The sequence below is a fragment of the Acipenser ruthenus genome, chromosome 29, assembly GCF_902713425.1.
Source record: "Acipenser ruthenus chromosome 29, fAciRut3.2 maternal haplotype, whole genome shotgun sequence".
NCBI classification, from domain to species: domain Eukaryota; kingdom Metazoa; phylum Chordata; class Actinopteri; order Acipenseriformes; family Acipenseridae; genus Acipenser; species Acipenser ruthenus.
Genome location: NC_081217.1, coordinates 8,303,541 through 8,318,391, shown reverse-complemented (window position 1 = coordinate 8,318,391; position 14,851 = coordinate 8,303,541). Strand labels below are relative to the sequence as shown.

Here is a 14,851-nt window from a genome sequence, read left to right as displayed (position 1 = left end):
CAGTGAAAACTGGTGGTATCTGACATTTTTCTTTTCCTTTGTCATCATAATACACATCACTATGTTATACAGCATGAGGACAATTAGAAATAACAATATGTAATTGAAGAGTAAAATCCAATTTGACATTTGGTAGCATCGTGACAAACACTATCTTACTGTTGCAGAATTGTTTATTTCAAACCAAACCATATTATGAACTATTATTGATTTTAAAACATAGACATCAAAAACAGTTCTGTAGGGGGCTCCCTTGTGAAAACACTGCCCCTTGAAGTGCAGGGTGAGGAATGCATGGCTGGTTTCAGTCCTGTGTGTGCACAGTTGCTGATCACACCTGTGGGACCATACTGTGCAGCCAGTAATCACCTTATTGTACTTTAGCGACCCCTACTGGTCAGGTGCCCCACTAGGGCAGGTGGAATTTATTGGTGAGCTTCACTTTTGGTGTATTTTTTTTTTTTTTTAATTATTTCTCTTTTTTCTTTGATTCTTTTTGTTATTATCATAGTGAGGTTTGTCAGTGCTTTTTGTGGTTTGTCACAAATTGTTATAATATACAGTACTGTGCAAAAGTTTTAGGCAGGTGTGAAAAATGCTGTAAAGTAAGAATGCTTTCAAAAATAGACATGTTAATAAATTATATTTATGAATTAACTAAATGCAAAGTGAGTGAACAGAAGAAAAATCTAAATCAAATCCATATTTGGTGTGACCACCCTTTGCCTTCAAAACAGCATCAATTCTTCTAGGTACACTTGCACAAAGTCAGGGATTTTGTAGGCATATAGTCAGGTGTATGATTAAACAATTATACCAAACAGGTGCTAATGATCATCAATTTAATATGTAGGTTGAAACACAATCATTAACTGAAACAGAAACAGCTGTGTAGGAGGAATAAAACTGGGTGAGGAACAACCAAACTCAGCTAACAAGGTGAGGTTGCTGAAGACAGTTTACTGTCAAAAGTCATACACCATGGCAAGACTGAGCACAGCAAAAAGACACAAGATATTTATACTGCATCAGCAAGGTCTCTCCCAGGCAGAAATTTCAAGGCAGACAGGGGTTTCCAGATGTGCTGTCCAAGCTCTTTTGAAGAAGCACAAAGAAACGGGCAACGTTGAGGACCGTAGACGCAGTGGTCGGCCAAGGAAACTTACTGCAGCAGATGAAAGACACATCATGCTTACTTCCCTTCGCAATCAGAAGATGTCCAGCAGTGCCATCAGCTCAGAATTGGCAGGAAACAGTGGGACCCTGGTACACCCATCTACTGTCCGGAGAAGTCTGGTCAGAAGTGGTCTTCATGGAAGACTTGCGGCCAAAAAGCCATACCTCCGACGTGGAAACAAGGCCAAGCGACTCAACTATGCACGAAAACACAGGAACTGGGGTGCCAAAAAATGGCAGCAGGTGCTCTGGACTGATGAGTCAAAATTTGAAATATTTGGCTGTAGCAGAAGGCAGTTTGTTCGCCGAAGGGCTGGAGAGCGGTACACGAATGAGTGTCTACAGGCAACAAGTTTGGGGCTGCATTTCTGCAAATGGAGTTGGGGATTTGGTCAGAATTAATGGTCTCCTCAATGCTGAGAAGTACAGGCAGATACTTATCCATCATGCAATACCATCAGGGAGGCATCTGATTGGCCCCAAATTTATTCTGCAGCATGACAACGACCCCAAACATACAGCGAAAGTCATTAAGAACTATCTTCAGCGTAAAGAAGAACAAGGAGTCCTGGAAGTGATGGTATGGCCCCCACAGAGCCCTGATCTCAACATCATCGAGTCTGTCTGGGATTACATGAAGAGAGAGAAGCAACTGAGGCTGCCTAAATCCACAGAAGAACTGTGGTTAGTTCTCCAAGATGTTTGGGCCAACCTACCTGCCGAGTTCCTTCAAAAACTGTGTGCAAGTGAACCTAGAAGAATTGATGCTGTTTTGAAGGCAAAGGGTGGTCACACCAAATATTGATTTGATGTAGATTTTTCTTCTGTTCACTCACTTTGCATTTTGTTAATTGATAAATGTAAACTATTAACATGTCTATTTTTGAAAGCATTCTTACTTTACAGCATTTTTTCACACCTGCCTAAAACTTTTGCACAGTACTGTATATGATTTGGTTGTATTCTGTTTGTAAAACCGTAGCAAGTGACATTTTGCATGAAAACTTTTATTTTGTGGTCCTGACATGACATCTGCACAAATTCAAATATATTGTACAATATTCATTATACAAACAAGAAAACACATTTCAATATTTAAAAAAAAAAAAAAAGTTAGTCAGAACACCACATACAAATACTATTTGTAGACATTTATGTATTTAAAATAATTGCACGTTTAAAAAAAAAAAAAAGAGTACAAATCAGCCAAAGCCAGCTTGTGGCTTCTACTCCATTGACAGTTCAACTCTTTGATATCCTGCTGAAGAAATTACTTTCCTGCTAAAACATTTCCAAAAAACTCCTCTTTGAAACAACCTGCAAGATAAACAGAACTATCAATTAACCTTTCCAGAAAATAAAGGTTTCTTTAAAGAGTGCTATTCCTGACCCCCAATTACTAAGCTCTTAAACGAGACAGAAAATGTGCATTAACTAGCTTGATAAAATACATGTAGGGTAATACCACTTAGCTGCACTGAGAACTGACTGAATAGAATAAAATAATTAGCATTTAAAAAAAAACCCTGAAGCACATACAAGCTGAACCAGGAATTCTGTTTTAATAAAAACAGAAAACATGGAAACAGCAACGAAAAGCACTTCAATCCTATGAACACTGCACCCCAAAACATTTTAACCATGCAGTAAATACTAGCTTTTTTTTTTTACTGATCTCAGATTTTTGTATATAATGTACATTGGTCTTCCTAAATGTTAATACAGTAGGACCCTTTGACATTGCTAACCATTAGATACTGCAGATGTAAAATGATTGCTGACCAAGTTCCCACTGAAAAAATCTGGGATGAATTATTTATACTGTGCTGATCGGAATCTGTACTATACTAAATAAACCTTGTTTGTCTTTGTTTCATATTTAATGAAAACCCAGCAATAATGCCTTACATGCTACTAATAGAATTGTGATGGTTTCTATAGCTACTGCAATGTCCACACTGTTCAGATTATACCAGGATGAAGAGAGAGTACTGATTTGATAAATTTGCAAGCAACACACAAAACCCCAGGTCTCTTTGTTTCAGTTTCCCCAGCCTGTATAAAGCACAGCACCTTTAAACCAGCAGACACACACCTTGTGGTATTTTATACAGGAGATACTTACCTTTTTCCAGAAAGCTCTTTGTCTATTTCTTCAAGTGACTTTCCCTTGGTTTCAGGAAGCAAGAGGTAAATGAACACAACAGCAGCTACTGCGATCACTCCATACAACAGGAACGTCCAAGACAGACTCAATGCATCTATGGAACCAAACACAGACACACACACATAGCGTATATTACATATAATACACACAAACAACTCTATATGCAAGGAGAGTCGGGATCCAACAGGATGCTCATCAATCACTAGAAACACTTAATAAAGAAAAGCAACTGATAAACTGAAAACTCACTATCAAACATTGTAGCTAATTATTAAAATAGTGCGTTTTCCGTTTATCAATTACTTTTTTCCTAAATATATTTTACTCACTCCATTATTACAAAAAATGTGACCAAGATTTGACATTTCTCTCCTTTCCATTATTTAACAATAGATTTTTTCAGTAACACGTCCAGTGACCTTTTTCAGTATTTTAAATATCAAGTTTCCCTATTATCAGGTCTTCCTGTATTTGTATTTGCTATGTAATACTGCTACATCATTCCAGGTTTGGATGGTATATTTATGCATGGGTATGAAAATAGCTTGATGAGTTCATAATATATATTTAAATACAAATATTCAAATTGAAAAAGGTTTGGTTTTCCCCAATCATGTCCAGTGACCACAATTTTACATACCGTTAACAGTTTTAACAACATTAGGAAAGACCGTAAAATGACAAAAACTCTTGTTAAAGGTACTGAAAAGGCTAAATTGGGCTTAGAATCCGAGAAGGTTGTTTATAACCGTACAGTAAACTTACCAATTACATCCAGGAAAGTTAACGTGACAATCAGATTGGCTGCCCAGTTAAAACAGTTGGTGAATGCAAATGCTCTCCCTCTTAATCCAGCAGGGAATATCTCACTCAATACTAACCAGGTCACTAGATCAGAACACAGAAAGAGAGAGAAAGCCATAGTTAGAAGGGACTGGTGCTGTTGAAGGTATCTGCAGTGCACTGTTTGGTGCTTGTGAAGTCTATCTGCAGCCATCTCTATCAAGGTCACCAAGGTTATTCTTCCCGGTGGAATTCTGCTTCAGAAGTCTTGGTTTTTGTACTTTTCTTTCACATGGTAATGTCAGAAAGGTCTTCATAATGTGCTTCATTTACATTCTGTAAGCATAACGGATCGGTATCAATGGTTGAATACTAAAAAATCAATTTTCATTCAGTTTGTGTTGTTTTGAGTGGAATGACTGATCTTATATAGTGCTCTATAATGCCCTAGTGCAGCAGCATAATGTGTAATTTTAAAAGAAAATTACCCCCTACAAAATGATCCCCAATTCCTTGTGCATTGCCACTTCCAAAACAGTGCCCACCCACCGATACCCCCTACACAGGGTAAAATCGATCTGAGAGCAACATGACTGGTTTCTGTGTCTGACTCACTACCTTGAGGTTCCAGGAAAGAAATTCAGGACATAATTAGTTTGCAGTGTTCAAATGTAACACAGTGCACAGAAGACTGACTCATAAGGGCTACCTGCAGGCTTTATTGATCATAAAGCAAGTGTCTGGTCTGATTAAACAACAACACAGCTATCCGGATAATATAATCTTTAAGAAAAGCAAACACTTGCAGAATGTTTCCTTGATTCACTCCCAATACAAGGAAAAAGTTCCAGACCTGGTTAGATCAGTGTGACAAGAAGAGGTACTGCAGCGTGTGATTTGTCGTTATCTTTCGATTCATAAGCAGATTTTGCATGCTTGCTTGCCAGTTGTTGAAACACGATTTAAGCAATTTTGTGTAAGTCCTAAAGTTTCTGTCTTGCAAGGGATTTTAGTTGAAAAGTTTTGCAAGCTTCTAGAATCTTACTGGGCACCTATCAGGCTTGTCAGTTTGCTTAAGGAGTAAAACACACCTAGATTTTGTTTGCTAATATTCTCTGAAGGTAAACACTGAACGCCCTGAAAGCTTATTAACCTGTTTTATTATAAACCTTTCATTGTTATACAAAACTGAAAGAAAACGGCAAAGCATGTTTCAAATGGTATCATAAATCCTTCCCTCTTTACAGATCTATAGCCTGTTTACAAGGTTGTTAGACAGCCAAGCCCTGCAAGCTCTTAGCCATAAGAAATCAACAAGTTTGATTGGGATCATCTGTTTTCAATAAATTGAGGTTTATCGTGTTTATTCCCCCCACAATAGGGCAAATATTAGCATTGTAAAGCATGTTTGCCATTAGATAACTACATTGCTATTTGCAAGCTGATTGGCTGGTGAACTTGTCTACGTGTACAGTATAACTGAATAGAATAGCTAGCTAAGGAATGTAAACTGTGAATAGTATAACTAGCTAGGGAATGTGAACTACCTAAGTGAAATACTTACTTGGTCCAAAGCCAACCGAATATGCACTTACAAATGCCATCATGCTTAACAAGGTGATCCAGTTTAATACCCCATGATCTCCAGCAATGCCATGCTTTGGAGTTACAGGCTCTACTTGAGCTTCCAGCAGGGCAGACGGAGGCACAGCATGAGGCTGTGAGCCATCTGGAGACCCCAAACTCAAAGAACTGATATTCTCACCGCTGCTCATCCATTTAAAGCTGTTAATGCTCGGATTCATAATGGGATAAAAAGAAGTATTTAAACTTGTGGGGTCACTGAGAGAAGTCTTTGAAGAAAGATTGCTTTTAAAATGATCAGCAGCATCGCAGGTCTTCTTGACATGAAGCAAAGCATGCTGGCTTAAAAGGCCAATAGCAGTCACCGACACTGACATCACAATGCATCCGCCAATCAGGAGCGCTCTCCGGCCAACTTTGTCTGCACAGCTCATGGCAACCAACGTGGCCACAACCTTGACAATTCCAAGCCCAACAGAGGCCAAAACCGCTGAAGCAGTGCTTTGAAAACCCACTGAATGAAAGATAGTTGAAGCATAGAACAGCACGTTGGGTTGGCCAGTAAACTGCTGAAAAAGTACAAGACCCAACCCAATTAGTGTCCTGGTCCTCATGTTATCTTTAGTCTGAAAGAGATCCAAGAAGCTGTATTGTTGCCCAGTGTCCACAAGTGTTACAGGGTCCTCCGACTCTTCTACTCTAGTTAATTGCATGAGTCCGCTGTGGGCAGGTTCCTCCACTTTAACACTTTTGGGGGTCTCAGAACTGGGGGGTAGGAAGAGAATACAGATGAATTGAATTAAAGAAGGCGCGATGGCCAATCCAAACATGTATTTCCACCCGCCTGTGGTATCAGCAAAAACATAATTCAGGGAATAAGATGTGAGAATGCCAACCGTGATCCCAGCTTCATACAGAGACACCAGCATTCCTCTGCGCTGGGAGTTTACCATCTCCGAGACGAAAATGCAGCAGGACATGGAGGAAATGGACATGGCGAAGCCAACAGTGATCCGTCCAACTACCAAGGAAACAAGGGAGCCGGAAAATACAAGCGTCAAGCTGCCTCCCAGTACCAGCAGGTTACTGAACAGTATGGAATTCCTTCGGCCATAACTGTCAATAAGGACTCCACCAATCAGAGAGGCTGAAAGAGCTCCAAAGAGAAGGGCACTCACAACAACTTCCTGTTGGAAACAGCCGAGGTGGAATTCCTTTTGCAGTTGAAGCAGAGCCCCCGAGATGATACCCAGTTCATACCCGAATACCAATCCGCCCAACACAGAAACCGTTGAGGACAGAACCAGGACGGTACCACCTTAAAAAAACAAAACAAAAATAAAAACACAATTACTGACACCCTGCGGCTTCAGATATGACTCAGTCATTAGGCTGTTTGAACATATTACTACATCATTTGATATATCAATACAAAGAAATTAACACAAGGGCAACTGAACAGTCAACAATAAGTTTGAGAACAAATTAGAGAAAAAGTTTCTCAAAACTGCTGAAAACCATTCAGCGCATCATTATTCTTCTTTGGCTCTTTTACAGTGTAATCAACATGTATTGCAGGGCAATACTATTGAAAACATTGAGTGTGCCAATTCATTATAAAAAAAGGGCTCACATTATTATTTTCAGTTTTGATATAAGGTGTTCAGGAATACACTGCAACTGTGTTTATTAATTAGATATTGTTTTAGGTTTGTGGTCCTCAACCTTAATTGTCTAACAAGTACAGTATCCCTAGTTGTCTATAGGATATAAACCTTGTTATATCTGCATACCACTGTCATTGACTAACAAGGCCCCTCTTGGGTATTTTAGATATTTTTTACATTGAAATGTACTAAAGAGAATGCAATGCAGACTGTCATGACCTTGGTTATCAAACTTCAATTATCTCCACCACTGTTTAGATGAATTGAGAGACTGTATTTTCTGTATCAGCATTGTTTTTCAAAGCACATATTGAACAACTCTCACTAAAAAACTGCAGGTATAGGGATTGTTTTGTGCACATCAGACTACCATTTTAGATCTGCTTACAATTATTTGCAATGTATGAGATGGTGAACAATTATATTTGTTTGCAAGTCAGTTGTTTAATATGTACAGTACCATGTGCACTTTGCTAATTGTCCTTCAGCAAGAGATAGCCTACTGTGGTAAAGAAAAACAGCTCATTTTATTTCTGCACCAGTCTAGTCTGCTTGTACTGTGCTCATGGTGCAAGATACCATCTTGTAATCAAATTACATGCAAATTACAATTATTTCACTATCAACAGTAGAACAAAGACCATGAATTAAGAACAGCCAACTCTATAATAATTACATGTTACTGTAACAAAAACAAAGCAAAAGCTGCCCTAATAAAATAGTATTTTGCATAACCAACAAACACACGACTGTTTTATCAGTCAATTTAAAAGCAAAATATCCAGTGAAAATGACCTGTCACTGTATTGTTCGTTTGGTGTGTTTTTTTGTTGTTGTATTTTAGTATTCAGCAAACTCAAGCCACTTACCCATGTTGCTCTGTGAGTTTGAGAACTAGGCCACTTTTAAAGCATTTCGAGTGAAGTCTTGAATGGAAATAGAGGTCAGTCGTGGTAGGCCTATAATAACATAATTGCAAAACACAACGTAATTAGTCTACAATTAATAATTTACTGATATTGCACTCCACACGTGTGTGGACTTCTCGAATAGGAAAAGAAGATCAAAATCAGTCTACAGAAATGAAAGTGCAAGGCGACTCTCAGATTAAAAAACAACAAAGGGTCTGTGAAAAAAAAATATTAAGGAGATATGTGCAACTATGGCAACCATCAATTGTTAATGCTTATAATTTAATGAGACCCTGTTCTTTACCACTAGAGGAACAAAACCGGCTTACAATCAAAGCTTAAAATTATACAAACGTGTGCTATAGAAAAAATGCTGTGTCCCTTCCAGGTTGTACAGTCTGGTTACCATAGCAATAGAGTATTCAGTTCCAGCATCATGCTGAAAACAGCACTGTAGTGTACTAAATATAGATGGATCTCGTCTGTTTCAACAGCGTTTTAAAACTACTTAATTTCACAGCCGCTGGGAAAGAAGTGGTGTATTTAATGTACCCCTCTGTCAAATATACATATAGATATTTGGGTAAATGTGTCTTTTCAGCAACAACAACATATTTTCATGCAGAAAGGGCAAATAAAACTGACAGCACGGATTACTATGTAATTGTATTTTATTTTATATTTTGGTGTTCTAATATGACAGAAAGGCTGTCAGTCGTACAATATACAGTCGCAGACAAAAGTCACTGCAATTTCTAGTAATCTATCAAATAATCTTTATATATAAAAAACATGATGAATTTCTTTGATTACAAATGCTTGTATTTAACTTGTTTTCTTTAATTGTCTTATACGTCTACGACTGTAATGGCTATAAACTCATGTCTTCTGAAGGACGCCCAACACTCATGTAAGTTTCAACAGGTAGATATGAATTAATGTGGACGGTTTGTTTATGTACAACAACGTCATTCACCATGTAGGTACACAATTGACTAAAAGTGCCCTTGTGGTTTTGAATGATCTATTCACAAAAATCATGGATTGGTATTATTTATTTATTTCAAGCCAGTAAAGGCCCAACAAACAACAGCCCAAATGGCATAACTGTTTTATTATATAGTTTTAGTAACATAAATAAATAATACAAATTCATATTGTGTAATCCACAAATAAATTACCTTTTGAAGGAATTAAAGCAAAGATCAAGCGGTTTGTTTGTAAACACCATAGAAAGAATACTTGTAACTACCGCCCTACAAATTCCAGCAAATTGCACAGTGACCAGTACCGGCAAAATCTGGGAACTGAGACAAAAGTGGGTTTCCTTGCGGTGCAGCACGGGTGTAGACTCAATTTGATTAATTAATTAACGTATGTAGTTAAGAATCGAATAACGGTATGATGTTACAGTGGACTGTTTTCAAATCACATAACCGCTGCCATGATGTCTCCTAAAAGAAAATAAACAGTGAAAATGAACCGTTCATAAACCCGAACTGGTACGGGATATACATTTCCCAACGCGGTACCAAAATATACTTCAAACTAAACAAAAGAACACAACACACGCTTTTCCTATAGTAAATCATACAGGCTCATTAAACCAGCTCAGTCACCGTAGTGTTCTCTTCTAAATGCTATAGGTATCCCATCCACAAATCAAGAATAACAACAAAATATGAACAGGTTTTGTAAACAGTTACGATTGCGGGATATGCAGTTGCATTTTATAAGAATGTACCGCACCTTTTTTTGTATATCCCAGGACACCAGTTGGGTGTTGTTTATAAAAAAAAAAACACGTAGAAATTCACTGCTAACTAGCTTACATGGTATTTTTCATCTTGGACGTTATAAGTTTTTGTAACATAACTGAACAGACCTGAACAGACCCCACTATCAGCTTATTATTATTTAAGACGCCAGGAAATTGCTCCAACGTGGCAGTACCCCCATCAAAAAGTTCTTGCTTAGTAGTTCTCGAGTTCCATGTTCTGTGTAATACTAAATACCCACCACAAGAGGGCTGACTTCAACTTTGGGGGGCGTGTTAGAAGTACATTTATGAAATATAGTATTGAGATTATATTTCACAAATGAATTGAAAAAAATACCGAACACTATATATATTACTATACATAATTAAACAAAATATATATATATATTAAAAAAACCAAAAAACAACAAAACTATATGTTACAGGCAATAAAATACAAAACAAACACATATATACAAAATAAACATAAAAGGATTATATATATATAATATCGATTTGTAATATAATTTTTGGCTGACCATGATCAACTTCTGTTTGTGCACTACATTTTAGTACATATCAGATATTTGTTTAGATGCATCAAATGTTGTATACAGTACTACTATTCTCATGAATATGCATTTGTAGTTAAAGGTGCATTGTGCCATACTGTATTTAAATTGGCAATTGATTACCCTACGTACGGTCCAATCTTAAACATTGTGCACTGCATAAGACACGGATGAAACGCAACATTTCAACGCACTGACTGAACAGAATTGCGCATGCGCAACTTTACTCCCTACGCTGGTTGCGGAACATCTTCTTGTTGCTGATATTTAAGAATCCACGTCACGTTTTCACACGGGGAAAGTAAAACAAGAAAAATTGTAACTGTCGCGTTTCTCTGCAAAAGATGGATATCAAAAAAGAGAACAGCTCGACCCGGCAGTTCCTCAGCGGGATGGAGTTGCTAAAACAGGGGGCCGAGGCTCGGGTTTACCGGGGGCAGTTCCTGGGGAAAGCGGCGGTCATGAAGGAGAGGTTCCCCAGGCGATACAGACACCCGACCCTGGATGAAAAACTCACACACCGTAGGACGGCCCAGGAGGTCCGCTCCATACTCCGGTGCAGGAAAGCAGGTCCGTTCAGACGACTCAGTAGGGAAAGCATTGTAAAGCGGCAAACAGACTTTGCCAACTTAAAAAGTAACGCATCAAAAACAAAATATACCCGTATACACTTAGTTATAGCAGTTGGGCCGCGGTCTTTTTTTTTTTTGACTGATTTCACAGACCCAGTGGCATTTCATCATGCAGTTAAAACATTCAAAATATAATATAGTAACAAAGCGAAATCACATTAGAAAACCAATTCAAACAACTGATAATGTTCTCGCAAGTGTCTTTTGTTTACTCTTTTCATTGACTGGACACTTTGAAAACGTGTTATTTTTTCCTAGTAAAGTGACGCTGTTCTACGGAACTTCTAAAGGGACATGGTAAAATCAAAATCCACGCGAATAGTGCGTACTTAATTTGTAAGAGATTGTGGTAGCCTGGTTTTCTCTTATTGTGTTATTTCTCTTTCTGTCTTTGCAATACTGTCATTTTGGTAGATGAGATGAGTTTTGCGTTGCAGTTGCACCCACTTTCTGAGAGCAAAAGCAGGATTAGGCTCGCTCGTCAATGTGTCGGTCGCAATAATAATGGGATAATTCATGATAAATCAAGATAATTAAGTCGCAAATCCTGAATCATGAATCGGATTATTCCTTTATCATTTTCTTTTGTAACCGGATTAAATGATCCAGACAGTAAGAGGATACAATAAACACTATATTAGCATGTCTAAAACCACACCAGTTTTGCAGTGTTGTTAAGCCAACAACGCGGTGTTTAGTCAGCAAGATATTAACTCGTGGGCAGGAGATAGTATCTGGTGAGCAGGAGCTATGTTATTATTTATTTTATTTTATTTTTTTAATGTTATTATTATTTCAATAGGCTCATCCAGTTGATATATCGCTCATTAACACCAGATCACCAGCAACAGTGCGCGAGCTAATAACTCACTGAAGTGGACTAAGACCCCACAACAAACAACATAGAACTTCAGAGAACTCTGGCAGGAAAAATGTGCTCACCAGATTACAAAAAATATTGCATGTAGCATTAAACCACACATGACAACTAATGGAATTGTATTGAACAAGGTTGCAAAACCCCTTTTCAAAAAGCCAGCCGTGGTGTTTGACAGCATGCTTTCAGAAATATGAAGGTCGTTTTGTAAACGGTTTGCTTGGCTGTTTCACAGCTACAGTATGTCCAGCGCCTGTAGTACAGTGCTCTGAAGAGCTTCAATTGTGATCTGAAACCTTCACTCCGAACATTCTGCCCTTGCAAGTCAAGCCACTTGTCTAGCTGATCAGCCCATGGAATTGAATCATTTTCATGTCTGACTGCAAGAGGACTGGACCATTAACCAAACACACAGAGTATTGAACTATATGACAGTAGTATCTTTACTTTCATCTATATTTTGTCATCCAAACTACATAAACAACTTTTGTTAACTTGTAGTAATATATTTTTTTGGTATGCACACAATTTATTTATAGATTTAGCTAGTCTTACATTTGTGTTAAACATTTGGTTTTAATATTCTGTATGTGTGCCCTTTTTCATTGCAGGTATCGCTGCTCCTGTAGTTTATTTTGTTGACTATACAACACACTGCATTTTTCTTGAAGAAATTGCAGGATCTGTTACAGTCCGTGACTACATCCACTCTACACCCAAAACAGACACGGAAAAACTTCACAGCTTAGCCGAGAGGATGGGGCAGATCCTGGCAAAGATGCATGAAGAAGACGTCATCCACGGGGATCTCACAACATCCAACATGCTTTTGAGGACTGCTGTGGAGGGTGGCAGCTTGGATTTGGTGCTTATTGACTTTGGACTAAGTTACATCTCAGCTTTGCCTGAGGATAAAGGAGTGGACCTTTACGTTCTGGAAAAGGCATTCCTTAGCACCCACCCAAACACAGAGTCAGTGTTTGAAACCTTACTTAAAAGCTACACAGTCTCATCAAAGAAGTCTGCACCTGTGATTAAAAAACTGGATGAAGTGAGACTGAGAGGAAGGAAAAGATCAATGGTGGGCTGAAGAAGATTCGAAGACTGGTGTCACTAATGGTTTGAAAAAGTTGTAACCTGATCAGAAACTGAGACAGCTGGGATGAGATTTAGGAGCACTGTTTATATTGTGAACCTTGTCTTTGACAATAAAAAACATTTTATTTTGTGTGTTTGTTGTTCCTGCTGTGTTTCTTGGAATATTGAGGGTGATTAAATTAAATTGCATCTTAATGCAATAGTTGCTTTATGCAACTTTTATAGCAGTAACAGGTGGGTGTGTATTTATACAGCATAGTACATTCAACTGTCTTACACAACATGTTCCATTCAACTTGATCCTGTATCCTGGATACCAGCAATGAGACTGATATGAGTAGGGGATCATCTTTAAACTCTAGAATGATAAAAGTCCATGTTGATTATATAGGAATTACGTTTGGACCAGGATTTAAGTACTGTTTCATTTGGATGGAATGTATTGCCATGTATCACACCTTAGCCAACATTTGAGCACCATGTCTTATGCAACTGGTCAACTAAAACCAATCTTATCTCATAGAAATAAAATTGATAAAGTAAAGGTGTATACAAAACATGTTTTCTTTTAAAAGAGACCATGCAAATGCACTTGTTTGAATATTTCTCTCTTTTCGAAAATGTAAGGTTCTATTTTCCACTGTCATCACCGAGAACACTCACTGGTAACTGTTTGCAGATAATTTTGTCCTAATGTTGCCAATTACAGAAAAAAATATGCAGTTTTTGCGAAATTTGTCTGTCTGCAAACTGGTTATGTGACACAGCACTGAGGTAGGCTTAAAAGCCTTCCTTATAATTTTTTTTTTTTGCACTGACCCTTTTTTTTCTTCCAGTTTTATAGAGCTTAGTGCACATTGTAATTATTTCAGTCAGCACACAACTCCAAATAAGCATTTCCACCAGCTAGAAGTTGAATTACACACATTTCGTGACTAAATGAAATTAAGAAACACCTATTATGAGTTCAGGCAAACGTAGTTAGAATGGGTCGTTGAACTCATTTTTCCAACCTAATTTTCAATATGTTGCTTTCTAGTTTACCAATTAATCCATAATACAATAGATTTTTTTTTTAAAGCATCCTAACCTTCGGTTGCCATGGAGTTTTTTTTTTTTATTTTTTTTAATGCAGCTTGTGCTCTGTAGGGCCTATCTATTTCTTTGCAGGTTTTGATGTAGCTCCACCATGACTGATATTCCGTTACAAATTAGCAAAACACATTTAATAGCATTTCATACTAAGTGACATACAAGAGAAATTGTGTAAATTATTTTATTTTTTTTGTATCATGAATACGTGCGCCTTCTGAAATAGAAGTAGGCGGTGCTTGTGTTGTGGTGTAGCGGATGGCTTCGCACGCGCTGGTGTAGAAAGTCAGGAAAGTCTCGAGTTCGAATCCCGTGGTAGGAAAAAGTTTATCGAAGCAAGTTGTCCAAACACAGTGGGCTTGTTCAGTGCCTGCCGTGCATTTACACGCTTGCTAGAGTATTTGTGTAATGTGTGCCGCGCTTCTAATAATAGAGCTGCGGTCCCGGATTCCACAAACATTTTAAATAAATAAATAACTTTTGTTAAATGTAAAATTATCTCTTATGGCACTGCCATTATTCTGTTAAATACA

At 37.8% G+C, this 14,851-nt stretch overlaps 2 protein-coding genes across 4 annotated transcripts; one reads left to right on the top strand and one right to left on the bottom strand.

Annotated features, from left to right (window-relative positions):
• Positions 1–2,109: 2,109 nt before the first annotated feature.
• On the bottom strand, positions 2,110–10,340 carry LOC117434165 (solute carrier family 2, facilitated glucose transporter member 10-like). Of its 3 annotated transcripts, none has more exons than XM_034056778.3 (6): positions 10,038–10,340; positions 8,247–8,336; positions 5,691–7,028; positions 4,109–4,231; positions 3,302–3,437; positions 2,110–2,493 (listed from the first exon to the last, which is right to left on the bottom strand). In XM_034056778.3, exons 2-6 carry the CDS (start codon positions 8,248–8,250, stop codon positions 2,403–2,405), a joined length of 1,692 nt encoding a protein of 563 aa, XP_033912669.2. In that variant the 5' UTR covers positions 8,251–8,336; positions 10,038–10,340; the 3' UTR covers positions 2,110–2,402. The 3 variants fall into 3 exon arrangements, with proteins under 3 accessions (XP_033912669.2, XP_058860169.1, XP_058860170.1); XM_059004186.1 differs by having other exon boundaries at positions 10,174–10,340; XM_059004187.1 differs by lacking the exon at positions 10,038–10,340 and adding an exon at positions 9,470–9,493.
• A 425-nt stretch (positions 10,341–10,765) lies between these two features.
• LOC117433442 (EKC/KEOPS complex subunit TP53RK-like) lies at positions 10,766–13,358 on the top strand. The gene is made up of 2 exons (XM_034055709.3): positions 10,766–11,189; positions 12,740–13,358. Exons 1-2 carry the CDS (start codon positions 10,964–10,966, stop codon positions 13,216–13,218), a joined length of 705 nt encoding a protein of 234 aa, XP_033911600.2. The 5' UTR covers positions 10,766–10,963; the 3' UTR covers positions 13,219–13,358.
• Positions 13,359–14,851: the final 1,493 nt, after the last annotated feature.

Coding starts and splice junctions, on each gene's coding strand:
- LOC117434165 (XM_034056778.3), bottom strand. Junction 4,232..5,690: donor TTCGGTTGGCTTTGGACCAA/GTAAGTATTTCA, acceptor GTTCTGATCTAG/TGACCTGGTTAGTATTGAGT. Junction 2,494..3,301: donor AAAGAGCTTTCTGGAAAAAG/GTAAGTATCTCC, acceptor TTTATCTTGCAG/GTTGTTTCAAAGAGGAGTTT.
- LOC117433442 (XM_034055709.3), top strand. CDS start 10,964: ATGGATATCAAAAAAGAGAACAGCTCGACCCGGCAGTTCCTCAGCGGG. Junction 11,190..12,739: donor ACTCCGGTGCAGGAAAGCAG/GTCCGTTCAGAC, acceptor TTTTCATTGCAG/GTATCGCTGCTCCTGTAGTT.